The sequence below is a fragment of the Vipera berus genome, assembly GCF_964194415.1.
Source record: "Vipera berus genome assembly, chromosome: 6".
NCBI classification, from domain to species: Eukaryota; Metazoa; Chordata; class Lepidosauria; order Squamata; family Viperidae; genus Vipera; species Vipera berus.
In genome coordinates, this window is record NC_138208.1 from 77,285,503 (window position 1) to 77,301,356 (window position 15,854).

Here is a 15,854-nt window from a genome sequence, read left to right on the forward strand (position 1 = left end):
CAGTAGTCTTCTATGGAGCTACTTTTAACAACCAACAATGGCAGGATATTGGCTTCAAAACATAATTTATTAAGAATATATGGTATATTTGGGGGGAAATGACCTTCTTTCTCTTCAAAAATATTTTGTTATTGTTTTTAACTGACCTGTTATTTATCACTTAGTATCATATAATGTTCTCGATGGACAAAGAATTTCTAAATATCGTCTTCCAACATTCTTGCTACAAAAATATTGTGTCTGTGATACCTTCAAAACCAACAAGCTATGGAATAAATTTCTATGAATTACAGCTCACTTTGTCATATCCTGTTTGTGGCTAAGCCCAGAAGGATTTTTAAATGATGTGGCAATGTTACAATTCAGACACCAAACAAAAGCAAAGTCCTTTCATTATTTGAAGATCTCACAAATTTATTTTATTTATTTTAATTCCATTTATATCCCGCCCTTCTCCGAAGACTCAGGGCGGCTTACAAGCTTAGCAGTACAAATACTGCTGAGTACAAAACTGGGATTGTTAGAGCAAGGCACTGGAATCAACTGAGGACAAAGGAAGACTGTCATAAGATGTACATATGAAATTCAACCTCTGTAGGAGGAGCCATAAATGGGAATTAAACAGAGCTAAGATCTATTCTGCATGAGTGCATTCCACAGAAGTCAGAATGGTTCTTCCTATCTTGTGGCTTGATGTAACGGTGAAGGAGGTTCTCATTAGACACATTGGCAAAAGGGCAGGGCAGAGAATGTGGTCTCATTGTCCCTTGACCGCCTTTTCTATAATAAGAATGATGGTCCAGAAGCTCAGACGTCTCTATTTCCAGAGATGTTGGTTCCTACCACAGAAAATAGGAAAGCAGGGGACTGTGTTCAGACATAAAAGTAATATTTTAATTTAGGATATGCAGGTACTGGGGTGGGGGGGTGGGAATCTATTATTAATGAGTCCCAAATGCAAGATATATCTGTAGTTTTGTTATAAGCTGGTCAGCCTTTAAGAGAGGTTTATATTAATTTAATTTAATTTAATTTAATTTTATTGAATTTATATACCGCCCTTTCCCGAAGGACTCAGGGCGGTTTACAGGGTATAATTTTTAAAACATTAATACAAAAATTAAGACCAATTTAAAAAAGATTAAACTAAGTCCCTGCAACATGTAAAACCCCAGTTAAAACCCCAATTAAAACTCAGCCTGAGCCGGAAAGCTCGAAGAGCCAGGTCTTCAGGTCTCGGCGGAATGATCGAAGGTCGGGGGCAGTCCTAAGCTCCGCAGGCAGCTGGTTCCAGAGGGCAGAGAAGGCCCTCCCCCTGGGTGTCATCCGCCGGCATTCTTTGACCGGCGGCACCCTGAGAAGACCCTCCCTGTGGGAGCGCACAGGACGAAGGGAGCTTGATGCCGGCAGCAGGTGTTCCCTCAAATTGCAATTCCCAAAGTGCTAAATACAGTTCCTAGAGCTCTTTAAGTTTTGCTGATGAATTGTATTTTTTAACACGATAGAAGGAAACAATACGCATGTGTGTGTGTATATATATTTACATATGTATGTACACACACATAGAGAATTAATTGTTCTAATATGTTTATTTAATTTAAATTTAATCGTGTTTAATTTTATCTCTATTCTACCCAAGCATGACATTCTAAGTTTTCACAAATTGAAAAAGGGTTGTGCTCACTGTTGGTGCCTGAAAAGAACCAACACAACCACTCCTTAGAACCTCTATTAGTTTTGGCTCAAGACAGGGTTTTTTTTCCAGCTACATACTTTGCCAGCTATGCAAATATCTGCTTTAGATGAACGTTCCCAGGGCAATCTGTTATGGATTGACAACCATTTAAGATCAGAAAGCAAAAAGGCAAGAATGTCAATTTTAATAACAGATACAAATAAGCAGGGGGCTCCCCCCAAAGAGTTCTTTGGGGACTGGGTTAATTTATTCATACAGGAGTTGAAGTCTGATGTGTGCAGTGAAGACCAAAATTGCAAATGGCATGTAATTAATTACTGAGGATATGAAATACAAAGCAGGGGAGATCCAGAAAGGAGTTCCTCAAAGTGGGCAAAGGATGAGAAAATGGAACATGATCCTTAACCCAAAAGAAATGTGTATACAGATATTGGCAAAAACAATGCATTCCAAATTTGAACTGAGGATGATTAATCAGGCATGCTGAACTATCGAAAACAACAAATCAAGATTAGAAATCAGGAAAGATCATGGGAAAAGAACTACCGATATTACAGTTACTATATATAAATTTATCCCCATGGCTTAATTGGTAATACAATATTCCACATTTTACAAGAAGAATGTCATTGCAATAAAGGTTTGAAAAGAGGCAGCTGAAAACAGCTTCAGACTACACTCTGTAGGAAGGAAGTTTATGAAATACAGATTAGGCGAGACCTGGCTCAAAAACAGTAACTGTGAGAGGGACCTTGGAATCCTAGTGGACCATCACTTGACTATAAGCCAGCAGTGCGCAGCAGCAGCCCAAAAAGCTGACACAGTCCTGGGTTGTATAAACAGAGGCATAGAATCAAAATCACGTGAAGTATTAGTACCGTTTTATGAAACCCTAGTAAGAACACACCTGGAATACTGCAACCAATTTTGGTCACCAGACCAAAAAAAAAAAAGATGTTGAGACCTTGGGAAAAAGTTTAGAGAAGAGCAACTAAAATGATCACAGGCCTGGAGACTAAAACATATGAAAAATGGCTGCAGTTTAAACTCGTGGCGGTGAGCAGAGTCTGCCTGCAATACTGTATTCTAACCAATGCACCAACATGGAGAGCTGGATGAGGACTCAGGAGCAGCAGAATGTGAGACTGAATGGAAGGAAGAGTCTCCTGCTTGCTCCCATAATAGGAGAATGTGAGGCCATCCAATCCAACTAGGAGCCAGTTCAACAACAGGCCAAAGAGCCTTGGTGGAGCAGTGGACTAACGACTCCTTAAGTAACACCAGCTTCCTGCAATTAGTGCAGGTTCGAGTCCCACCTGGCTCAAGGTTGACTCAGCCTTCCATCCTTCCGAGGTAGGTAAAATGAGGACCCAGATTGTTGGGGGCAATTAAGCTGACTTTGTAATAATGCTGCTTGGGGTGTGTGTGAAAGCCCTAATAAGCAGGCATATACATAGAATGAAGGCTACTGCTAAGCTTGTAAGCCGCCCTGAGTCTTCGGAGAAGGGCGGGATATAAATGGAATTAAAATAAAAAATAAAATAAATAAATAAAATGAGGACCCAGATAGTTGGGGGCAATAAGCTGACTTTGTAAAAATGCCGCTTGGGGCCCCCCGAAAGCCCTAATAAGCAGGCATATACATAGAATGAAGGCTATTGCTAAGCACATTGATTTGTGCTTCTTAGATTGTAAGCCGCCCTGAGTCTTCGGAGAAGGGCGGGATATAAATGGGATTTTTTTTAAAAAAGAAACTATTTGACATGAGACATATTGAACTTATTTACCGCAAGATTACAGATGATTGTTTGTTGGGTGTAGCTTGGGGGTGCTTAAGAAACATTCATGGAGAACTGGCTTATTATAATTATCTGAAACTACTATGGTCAGACAATCTCTCTTGCTGGATATCATATCCTTAGGAAATGGGAATTGACAGAACATGTTTCCTTCATATACTCTTTAGTGGCTTTTCTAGGAGGATCTGATTCTTCTCTACAAGGAAAAAGATGCTGAATCTTTGCTTAGAGCCTGCAAGGCTATTTGCGACTGTTTATATATTGTACTGTTATCCATCACTTGGACAGAGACAATGCATTTTAAAAAGTGTATCCATATTAGAAGAATTAACACAAGGAACCTGATATAATTGGAAAGAGGGAGTACCTCTATGCAATAACATTTATTGCATTCCACTCAGACTTATTCACAAACCCATCTATAAATATATATATAATATAACCCAACCATAAATACACAGTATAATACACAGACTTTTGCATTTATCAGAGCAAAGCTCAACAGCTACCAGTAAGAATGAAACACAAAAATCATCGTGTGCCAGGAACATTTTTTCCTTCTCCAAAGCAACAAAATTAAATGATGCTTTTTATAATGCAATTGTATGTAGATTGATTCATGGGTGAATGCCATGTTTTCAAAGAGATCCAAGGGTGCTTTTTCAAGAGGCAACTGGACTTCCTTTGTTGTTGTTGTTTTTTGAAGACCTTTCACTTCTAACCCAAGAAGCTTCTTGAATGAAAAATGAAACGTCTTCAAAGAAAAACAAAGGAAGTCCAGTTGCCTCTTGAAAAAGCACCTTTGGGACAACCATGACCTAGATGACTGAGAATCCGCATAGACATTTTCAAAGGGACTTATTCCCACGTAGAAACATTCATAAGACCATAACTTTAGTTGATATTCTGCTTTAATATGTTCTGTGTCTCTACGTCAGGAGTCTCAGTTTAAAAGAGGCTAATGTTAAAAAGCGTATTAGAGTAACAGTGACATAACATTAAAAAAATACCATTGTCCCTCCACCCCCGCCCTGCCAGCCTGTCTTTGCCAACTGGCACTTACTTTTTCATCAGCTCTGCAATTCTTTGGCATTCTTCCTTATCGTAAAACCAAATTCCATAAATGGACACTGTAAACGCACATCAAACACAAATGATGAACAACAGAGCCTCATGTACACCAACTGCCCTTTTTGGCATTAGCAAGAATCAATGAATGTTGCTTGCAGAGGAGGTTCTAAAGCTTTAAAAATAAGTCTATAAAATTCAAACAGTTGCATTTTAGTTTCTATTCTACTTCTCCATTTACCATTTATTATATGATGCAGACAGGCAATCACAACATTTATAGCAACCAGATCTGGTTGACTAGGTGAAAAGTCTCCCACAATGAACCATTCTCTCTACAGTAATGTCTTTCATAATTCCAGAACACTCTTTACAGACCTGCTTAGAAAACTATTCTGTTAGGAAATGACTAGACTTCATCCATGAATTTCATCCATCCATCACACTCTGCCTCGGCTATGTTTCTTCCTCTATTTCTGGAACTCATCACAATACTTACCATATTCTATGTCCCCATTATTTTATTTTGCAATTAAAAAGGGGAAGCTACTATTTTGCAAAGCAAAGTGACACTCTGAAGCATAATCTTTATTCCTTAAAATGGTCCTAGGATCCAAAGTGACCTTAAAGGCTTTCTGAAACAATTGTTTAAAAATATATCTACCCGAAGAGAAAAAAATCCCTGAAATTTCTATGTGTTTCCCGATAAATGAGTTCCATTGTTGTAGTTCACTCCATTGTTAACAGTTATATTATTCAAGCTCTACAAATCTTAGCTTCATAGTAGAGTCTCATAAGAAACCACTATATTTCATATCAACAATTAGAAAAACTCAAGCAGGATCAGGTTAAAATATTTTATGTTTCATATACTGTACAGGTAGTCCTCGACTTAGAACCACAACTGAGCCCAAAGTTTCCATTCCTAAGCAAGACAGTTGTTAAAGTGAGTTTTGCCCCAATTTACAATTTATCTTGCCACAGTTGTCAAGTGAATCGTTGCAGTTGTTAAGTTAGTGATACGGTTGTTAAGTGCATCTGGCTTCCCCCTTTGACTTTGCTTGTCAGAAGTTTGCAAAAGCTGATCACATGACCCCAGGACACCACAACTGTCATAAATGCTTGCCAGTTGCCAAGTGTACGAATGTTGATCAGATCACGGGGATGTTGCAACTGCTGTAAGGGCGAAAACAGCTGTAAGTCACTTTGTTCAGGGCCGCTGTGACTTCGAACAGTCACTAAATGAATGATTGTAAGTCAAGGACTACTTGTAGCGCAAAGGAGCAGTTCAAAAGCATGTTATATGCAAGTAGATAAGTAGATGCCACTTTGGTAGGAAGATGAGCTGGTGCTTTGTGCGGACGTCAAATCCCTGCCAGCACTTGTCCTTCCTGGATGTGACACCCGTTTGTGAGTGACTTCAGTGGAAAGAGAAAGTCCCAGATGACACTCCAGGATGCCGGTCCTCTTTCTTTCTTTCAGGTGTGAACTGAATGGGCTAGCAGTCTTAAGGCAGCCAAATAACTATTCTGCATTAGGACTGTAGTCTCCTGGGTAATATAACATCGATGGATGGATGGATGGATGGATGGATGGATGGATGGATGGATAGGTTGATAGACAGACAGACAGACGGACGGATGGATAGACCAACAGACAGACAGACACTTGTTTACCACTTTCTGTCCCTATGCTATTGTTTGCTTGCTCTTGCCATCTCCAATCTTCTTTATCTGCTCACTATATTCCTCTGCTTCTCAGTATTTCCCGATGTCTCCCTAACTTCCCTATCCTCTTCCGTCCTTACGGCCTTCCCCAACTTCACCTGACGTTTCCTAGCCTGTGCATTCTTCTCCATCTCTCCCATACTGCCTTCTGCAATCCTGTCTGCTCACCCACATAGCTAGACTGTAAAAAAGAAGTGTTTTGCTTGAAAAATTAATTGTATTTTTCTTTGGTTGAGGATTCTTTAGATACTGAGACTGCAGCTGTAAACAAACAACAAAAGCTCTGTATCTTTTTGTTAAAAAATAAAAAATTAAGTAATAAGAGGGGGGAAAAATGCCCCTGAGCAGAACTGACTCTGCGAGGACTTTAACTATGCAACCATGCCGTTTTCTTGACAACGCTACAGAAGTGGTTTGTCCCTGTCTTCTAATTTGTGTTGTTTTGTTTTGTTTAGTCTACAGTTCTGGGAATCCCCAAGTGATCTATCTTCCAAGGGTCAACTACATCCAATCTTGCTTAGTTTCTGAATCCAAAGTTTTACTATCTGCTGGAAAAAAAACACTATGCTTTTTAAAACATACAGTTCTTTCTGATCAGTAGAAGGAACTATGAAACAACCGCTCCTGCTGAAGGAAAAAAAAAGCCTCAGCTACTTCTTTTGGGGAGGAAGAGGGAGAATTTTCCTATTACGACTTCTTCCAGATAATAAAATGTAAAAATACAAGTAAAAGAAAAGAATGATAAAATAACATACATAAATTAAATAACAAAAGAAACAAAAAGTGGTTCCATTTACTCTAGGGCTGTATTTAGACACCATAGGTGTATACTATAGACCGCCCAACCAAGCAGAGGAAATAGATGAACTTTTTGCTAGTCAGCTAACTAAGGTATGTAAGAAGCACATCACAATAGTAATGGGGGACTTTAATTACCCTGATATCAACTGGGAGACAAACTCTGCACCAAGTGGAAGATCAAACAGATTCCTGACAAACCTAGCAGACAACTTTCTCTCCCAAAAAGTAGAGAAGGGAACTAGGGGATTAGCCATATTGGATTTAATACTCACTAACAGAGATGAAATGATAGAAGGTGTCGAAGCCACAGGAACCTTGGGGGGAAGTGATCATGCAATATTGGAATTCAACATTCTGGAAGCACAAGCAATAGAACACAGCCAAACTAGAGTCTTGGACTTGGGTAGAATTCCATGGATGAGAATCCTCAAGGGGAAAACAACTCAAGAAGCTTGGGAAATTTTGAAAAGTGAGATAATAAAGGACCAGTCTAGCACAATACCAACAAAGAAGAAAAATAACAGCTCTCAAACGAAACCAGCATGGCTGCATAAAGAACTCTCTGATAAATTGAAAGATAAAAAGGACAAGTATAAGAAGTGGAAAGAGGAGCACATAACTAAGGCAGAATATCAGCAAATAGCCCATGCCTGCAAAGATGAAGTGAGGAAAGCTAAGGCTCAAAATGAACTAAGGCTTGAGACCAAAGTAAAAAATAACAAAGAAAGTTTCTTTCAACATATAAAAAACAAGAAAAAAGTTAAGGAAATGATTGGTCCATTAGTGTGTGAAAGTGGCAAGAAGGTGACAAGCAACAGGGAGAAAGCAGAACTATTTAACTCGTTTTTTGCATCTGTCTTTACACAAAGGGAAAAAACAGTCCAACCTACCAAAACCAGTGCCATAAAAAACAATAGAAACGCAAGTTAAGATAGGCAAGAAAATGGTAAGTGAGCACCTGTCCAACCTAGACAAGTTCAAATCACCAGGACCAGATGGATTACACCCCAAAGTTCTCAAGGAACTAGCAGACGTGATCTCAGAACCACTGAACTATATCTTTCAAAGATCCTGGAGCACTGGGGAACTACCAGAGGACTGGAAGAGAGCTGATGTAGTTCCCATCTTCAAAAAAGGGAAAAAAATAGATCCAGGAAACTACAGACCTATAAGCCTGACCTCAATACCTGGGAAGATTCTGGAAAAGATAATCAAACAACAAATCAGCGAACACCTTGATGCAAACAAAGTCATCACTAAAAGTCAACATGGGTTTGTCAAAAACAGATCATGCCAGACAAATCTTATTGCATTCTTTGACCAAGTGACAAAATTAGTGGACCAGAGGAATGCTGTAGATATAATTTACTTGGACTTCAGTAAGGCATTTGATAAAGTAGATCACAACCTTCTACTTGATAAGATAGAAAAATGTGGGTTAGATAGCATTACCACCAGATGGATTTGTAGCTGACTGACAGGCCGTACTCAGCGTGTGGTCCTCAATGGAACTGCATTTACATGGAAGGAAGTGTGTAGTGGGGTGCCCCAGGGCTCTGTTCTGGGCCCAGTGCTCTTCAACATCTTCATCAGTGATTTGGATGAGGGGATAAATGGGGAACTCATCAAATTTGCAGACGACACCAAGCTGGCAGGAATAGCCAATACTCCAGAAGATAGGCTTAAGATACAGAAGGATCTGGACAGACTCGAACACTGGGCGCTATCTAACAAAATGAAATTCAATGGTGAAAAAAGTAAGGTTCTACATTTAGGCAAGAAAAATCAAATGCACAGGTATAGTATAGGTGGTACCTTGCTCAATAGTAGTAACTGTGAGAGGGATCTCGGAGTCCTAGTAGACAATCACTTCAATATGAGCCAGCAGTGTGCTGCAGCTGCCAAAAAAGCCAACACAGTGCTAGGCTGCATTAACAGAGGGATAGAATCAAGATCAAGTGAAGTACTAATACCACTTTACAATGCCTTGGTAAGGCCACACCTAGAATACTGCATCCAGTTTTGGTCACCACGATGTAAAAAAGATGTCGAGACTCTAGAAAGGGTACAGAGAAGAGCAACAAAGATGATTGGGGGACTGGAGGCTAAAACATATAGGGAACGGTTGCTGGAATTGGGTATGTGTAGTTTAACGAAGAGAAGGGTGAGGGGTGACATGATAGCAGTGTTCTAATATGTCAGGGGCTGCCACAAAGAAGAGGGAGTCAAGCTATTCTCCAAAGCACCTGAAAGCAGGACAAGAAGCAACGGATGGAAACTAGTCAAGGAGAGAAGCAACCTAGAACTAAGGAGAAACTTCCTGACAGTTAGAACAATTAACCAGTGGAACAACCTGCCTCCAACACTGGAAGTATTTAAGAAGAGACTGGACAGCCATTTGCCTGAAATGGTATAGGGTTTCCTGACTGAGCAGGGGGTTGGACTAGATGACCTCCAAGCTTCCTTCCAACTTATTATTATTGTATTATTATTATATTATATTATATATTATATTATTTTACTTTATTTTTTTAATCAAACTTATTAACCATCCATCTGCCTCAATGAGAGGCTCTGTGGTTATACGCTTTGACATGCTATCCAAAGCAGAACACAGGGACCAGATCAGTGGAAATTACACATTCCCGCCCTACAGTATAGTATAGTATAGCATAGTATAGCATAGCATAGCATAGTATTTAGTTTAGTTTAGAGCAGGGGTCTTCAAACTTGGCCCTTTTATGACTTGTGGACTTCAACTCCCAGAATTCCTCAGCCAGGCACGCTGGCTGAGGAATTCTGGGAGTTGAAGTCCACAAGTCATAAAAGGGCCAAGTTTGAAGACCCCTGGTTTAGAGTTTAGTTTAGTTTAGTTTAGTGTTTACTTTTGGTTTAGTTTAGTTTCTAGAACATAAAACTACACCTTTTCAGAGACCTCTTCCATTGCTGATTTAACTTTATCAAAATTATTTTTTCATAGAAGAGGTTGTCTGATTTTTTTTAAAATAAAGAATTAGTTGGAGTGTTGCCAACAGATAATTGATATCAAGCCTCCTTTCTTATCCATGTGAGGCAGAAATATAATTTGAGGAATATCTAATGTACCTCTAAATATATACTAAATTAGAGGACAAGTCTATGAACACAACAAATGGGAGTGTATCATTGCTTTTTCACAATGGCCTGATATAAATATTGCATGGATGATGTAGTTTGGTTTTGGCCTAGAATGCTATGTGAAACAATTACTGTGATTTATAAATTATGATTTGTTGCTTAGCTTGCTGTGCAAACTATAAAGTAATTACAGTTTATTCAATAAATCATGGATAAATAAACCTTGGTTCTATCCAACATATGAGCCCAGTCACCATATGGAAAAGCAGACGTGATGTTTCTGCATGAGTTGATCAACTAGACATCTGCTAGTTGTGTTCTTTTGGAATATAGAAATGGGTTATATAGGAAAAAATCATTTGTTGTTATTTATAAGGTCCTTGGGAAATCCAAGGATAAGCTTAGTTCTATAATAAATGTTTCTAAACAGAAATATTTTATAACGTATTTCCCTATAACTTTTTCCAATAATGTTAAAACCGGACAAGGTATCACTCAATCCCTTCCTATTTATCATAATGTAAATCAAAACATCCAATTGTTTGGGGCTACAGACCTAAAATATTGAAAAAAGGACTCTCTTAAAATAGAACTATATCTAAAGAATACTATTAATGCAAGTCATATCTGGACAAACAGTACACTACCCATCAATATAGGCCTAAAGGGAAGAAGAAAAATAGACCATATTGTATTCACAGGAGGGACCCTAGCTCCTATAAAAGCAGACAAAGCAAAAATATTTGGCCAGGGGTGAGAACAAGCCTATTCCATGTTCAGGTAAGAAAGAAAATATAAACCAGAAGCCACTTACATGAGTTGGAGAGACAGCCTGACACTTTTTTTCTCAAATGTGGCTGATCTTCATTTTATTTATTTTATTATTTTATTTATTTTATTTTATTTTATTATTTTATTTTATTTTATTTTATTTTATTTTATTTTATTTTATTTTATTATTTTATTTTATTTTATTTTATTTTATTTTATTTTATTATTTTATTTATTTTATTTTATTTTATTTTATTTTATTTTATTATTTTATTATTTTATTTTATTTATTATTTTTTCTTTTATATTTTGTTATTTTACTTTATTTTATTTTGTTATTTACTTTATTGCTCACCTATCTTTCAAAGGTCTCCAGAGCTCAGAATGTTGGGATACGGAAGGAGGACATGCCACTCCGTTGCTGGGCCACATGGCAGAATTCCACAAGCAGTCGCCTTTTTCTGAAATGCTAGCAAAAATCTTGGTTTTCTTTTCCTCGCTTGTCACCAGCCTTCCCCACCCGTCAGCATTAGCAGTATATCGGTGATGGCCACTTGTGGAATTCTGCCACGTGGCCGAGCAACGGAGTGCCCTGTCCTCCTTCTGTATCCCAACCTTCTGAGTTCTGGACAGCTTCGAAAGGCAAGTGAGCAATTGGTGATGGGCGGTGGGTGGACGGGGGGGGTAGAGTGGCAAGGCAGACCCAGCACCTGGGGGACTCGACAAAGCAGGATGGGGAGGGAATAGAAAGGGGAGAAACATGTTGCAGCATCTCTGCAGATGGTCACGAGGATGAATGACAGCAAAAGTGCTGCGACAGATCTAACCTTGGGGCTGGGTCATAAGCAGTGCTTTTTTTGTAAAAGAAAAAGGTGCCGGAACTCACACATGTCATACAACTTGCCTTGCCTACCCTACAAGGTTCCATCCAAAAAAGGTGCCGGAACTCCGTTCTGGGCATTCTATGAGAAAAAAAGCCCTGGTCATAAGTACCTTTGCGCGGGGTGGTGGTGGTGGTGGTCGTGCTGGCGTAATTTTGTTCCATTGCTAAATGACCTGTAGTACCCTGAGGACTATCTGTACTTAGAAAGTAGCTCTTCCACGTTTTCATGTCTCCTTAAGAAGCTCAACTATATCCGTGGGGCACATCTTCTCCTGTTTTATATGATGAAAATCCTTGTGATTTTGCGATGCACTTACCCACACTTAAGTGTAGCTGCATATTTTCTAATGGGTGCCAAATGCCACTTAACATACTTCACATTCTGGATCCGAAAAGAAAGACTTAAAACAGAGCCACCAAATAAATCCAAGTCCATCTTACCCAATTATAACCAGATATAGATTAGAAATCTCCTTATATAATCAGGAAATCTGTGGTAGATAAGAGGTTGTAAGAGTGGAAGAAGCTATAAAAGTATGCACTGATTTAATAATGCTACACTGTGGCTTCCTCTTCTCAGCGAAAAGAGCACTTATCGATATATCACCAGACCGTGGGCTCAGAAGAGCAAAGGGGTCCTTTAAATTTAAAGGTCCTTTAAATTCCGTTCTAAAAACAGAAACAAGGGGAATTTCAAACAAAACCCGGAGTCCTGTTAGGATATACAATAAGAAAGAATCTTTTACAAGAAGAGTCTCTCTGTCTGGAGGAGACTAGATTCACTTGCATTCATCAATCTATAAAGTCTTAAAATAAAGCAAAGGCCCTGCTGGTCACTGCATGATTTATGTTCCCAAGAAACAAAAAACCTGAGCCTCTTTACCATCTTCTGAGCTGAGTCTGTGAAGCCACTTGCAACCTCAAGATAATTTCACTAGAAAGGTTGCATCATTACAAAATGGACTGCATGCCTTTCCTTTTAAGGGGATGCTATCCTGCACTTTATTTTTATTTTTTTTTAATTGCTGGAAAAATATGTGAAGGGGCTTGCCTTAGAACAAACTCTTTATATCAAGGCATATCGTACATAGATCTAAGGATCAGGAAATGCCCCTGCATGATCTGCATTTCATACTGACTCAATACGTTCCCTGGGCTTACGTCATAATTCAATTGTTCTGGTTCCGATATCTTTATGTACAACTTATGGCTTGGGGAAAAATAAGTTCTCTTACTAGGTGAAGCCCAGAAAACCCAAAAACTCTTATCTTCAAAAACAAGGCTACATTATCGCAAACTGCCAAGGTGGTGACGATGTATGACAACCAGAGGGCTCCAGGGCTCGGGGAGGTGATGAACTGACAGGCAGATGGAGTCCATTAACCCCACTTCTCAATATAAGTTTTCCTGTAAAACTAACAGGAGGAGAAAGGGATTGCAAGCAACCATAAGGCGCAGACTTTAAAGACTATCCTGGAAGGAAAACCTAAAAGGAACAAACAAAAACAAAAACAAAACCACGCAGAGAACTTTACTTAAAAGTGCCTTCCTAATAGTATTTGAGGAGGAGGAGGAGCATTAACCCAATTTGACTATTATCACATATTTTGTGGCAATCTGACTACTTTGACCAGATAGCAATTTTTTTTGCAGAGCATTAAGTTAGAGCACTGTTTCCGGCTATTTATCCGTTTTATCTATCTGGATTGTGCATTTAGAAGAAGATGTTTACCACCCTCGTTCGGAAAGCAACTTCAGCGTATCGCCCACTACCTACACATCAGCTCGGGGAACCTGGGGTGAAATATGCAGGCAAGATGGTTCATGAAACTCAACTCAGCTGCTTCTATATTCCACCTGGAGGTAAGGATTCCGAGTAATGTGTTCTACAAAAATGAAATCCTGTTCAAATTCTGTTTTGGGGTAGTGAAGAACCATGTTTAAAGTTCCGGCTTATATGTTTTCTAATAGTTGTCTTTGGAGCAATTCAGGCTCAGCAAATCAAAACATTAATTAATATGAATGCGCTTCTACCCAGAGAAGACATTACAGTGAATTTGCTAGGGGAATATGAAAATAAATTATAGATTTTACAATATTATAGTCAAAGAGGTATACTGCTATATATCAAGATAAAGAATTGTTTTGCACTGCCTAATATACTTGGGACCAGAACTTACAGGCTGTAATCTAATTCAAAAGAGGAGATTTATACATTTTAAGATCAAAATTTCATGTGCATCAATTTCATATTCAGTTTTGTTTTTATTTTCTCTGCAGAAAAAAATATACACATATTCTATACAAATATTATTTTGAAGCTTGTCGTTCTCCAAGCCCACCTCATTTATTCTTTTTTAAATTTAAAATTGAAATTTACACATTTTTTGTGACTTAAGCATAACAGCCTAAGGAATGGCAGTCAGCTTTTAAACATGTAAGAAAAGATTGATTTTCAAATATTACACTGGTTTTTTCATATTTCAATGGCAGGTACATAGTCACACCAACATTTGATTGATTTTATCTAGTTGCATAAAATCACTTCTGTCTGCAAGTATTCAATGGCAGAATAGAACATAAATAGAACGACATTTGAAATGTCCTTCTTAAAAATACAACAGTATTTCAACTTCTACTACTGTCTGCTTAATGTGGTCTATCTTATCTTCTAGAAATGTCCAGAATTCTCCAACTTGGTAGAATATTCCAACACTACCACCACCACACACACCCCCAAATTTTCAAACAATCTGAAATGTTACCTATGTGCTGAGCTTCATGAAGGGGAAATGCTTTTAAGTGCATTAATTGCTTGTGTGAATCTCTCACAAATCTTTAAAAAGCTTTAAAAAAAAACCCAAATTCCATCACATAATCTTTCACATGGATTAGAAACGCTCCGATGAAGCTGGGGGGGGGGGAGAAATACCCCAATGCAAAACTGCTACTAACTGCTGACAGTCTGCATAGTTTTGTTATCTTAGGCTCTTGAATCCATCCCTTCTCACATGGCATAGTTTTTTACTCTGATACAGTATTAAGCATGATGTTGTAGTCTGAAAGCTCTACATCTGAATTAGGTATAAACGCACATGTTGTCGAAGTAACACAGTTTACATATACATTGGCAAGAGAAATAAAGGAAAGAAAATATCCGTTGGTTTGATATGTTTATTACTGTACACAAACTGCTGAGACTAGTTAATCTATCGTGCTTGTTAATCTATCACACATAGCAGTTCTTTAAGATGCCAAGTAGATAAGTACAGTACCTGAATTTTTTAAATCCCAGATGACCTTGGGATTTTTGAGGGGAAAACCCTGAGTTCTAGTCTTGACCAGGAAGACCTATAATTGCCACTGTTGTACAGGTAGTCCTCCGCTTAAAACAGTTCGCTTAGCCTTGGTGGAGCAGTGGGCTAATGCCTCCCTAAGTAACACCAGCTGCCTGCAATTAGTGCAGGTTCGAGTCCCACCAGGCTCAAGGTTGACTCAGCCTTCCATCCTTCCGAGGTAGGGAAAATGAAGACCCAGATTGTTGGGGGCAATTAAGCTGACTTTGTAATAATGCCGCTTGGGGTGTGTGTGAAAGCCCTAATAAGCAGGCATATACATAGAATGAAGGCTACTGCTAAGCTTGTAAGCCGCCCTGAGGCGCCAAGAAGAGGCTCTTGGGTTTTCTTTTAAAATTTTTTGAAGGGTTAGGGAGGGGGGAGGGTCAGGCCCAGCAAATCGAGGGGAAGATCCCACCGGACCTGTCTCAGCCTAAGTTGGCCAATGGTCGCGGCAATATGAGGGCCATGGAGAGTCTTGTAAACCAGGGGGATGGGACAGGGATACCGATCCCCACAGTAATTGGGAATGGCAGCAGATGGAGGAGCAGAGGGTCATATCGTATTCTGAGATCACGCCCACGCTATCTTCTTGCTGTGGCGCGCTCTGACCCTCTGGCTCCCGCTTGCTGCCCTGGGGAAGAGGGAGGTCTGACT

General features: G+C 39.0%; 1 protein-coding gene across 1 annotated transcript in view; it reads right to left on the reverse strand.

Moving 5' to 3' along the window:
• DCP1B (decapping mRNA 1B) overlaps positions 1–15,854 on the reverse strand; it is a gene marked incomplete at its 5' end in the record, with an annotated part of 55,969 nt that overhangs the window by 17,216 nt on the left and 22,899 nt on the right. The window contains one exon of the mRNA XM_081331730.1: positions 4,559–4,625. Within this exon, the coding sequence (XP_081187856.1) occupies positions 4,559–4,625 (67 nt within the window). The remainder of the gene's footprint in view (positions 1–4,558; positions 4,626–15,854) is intronic.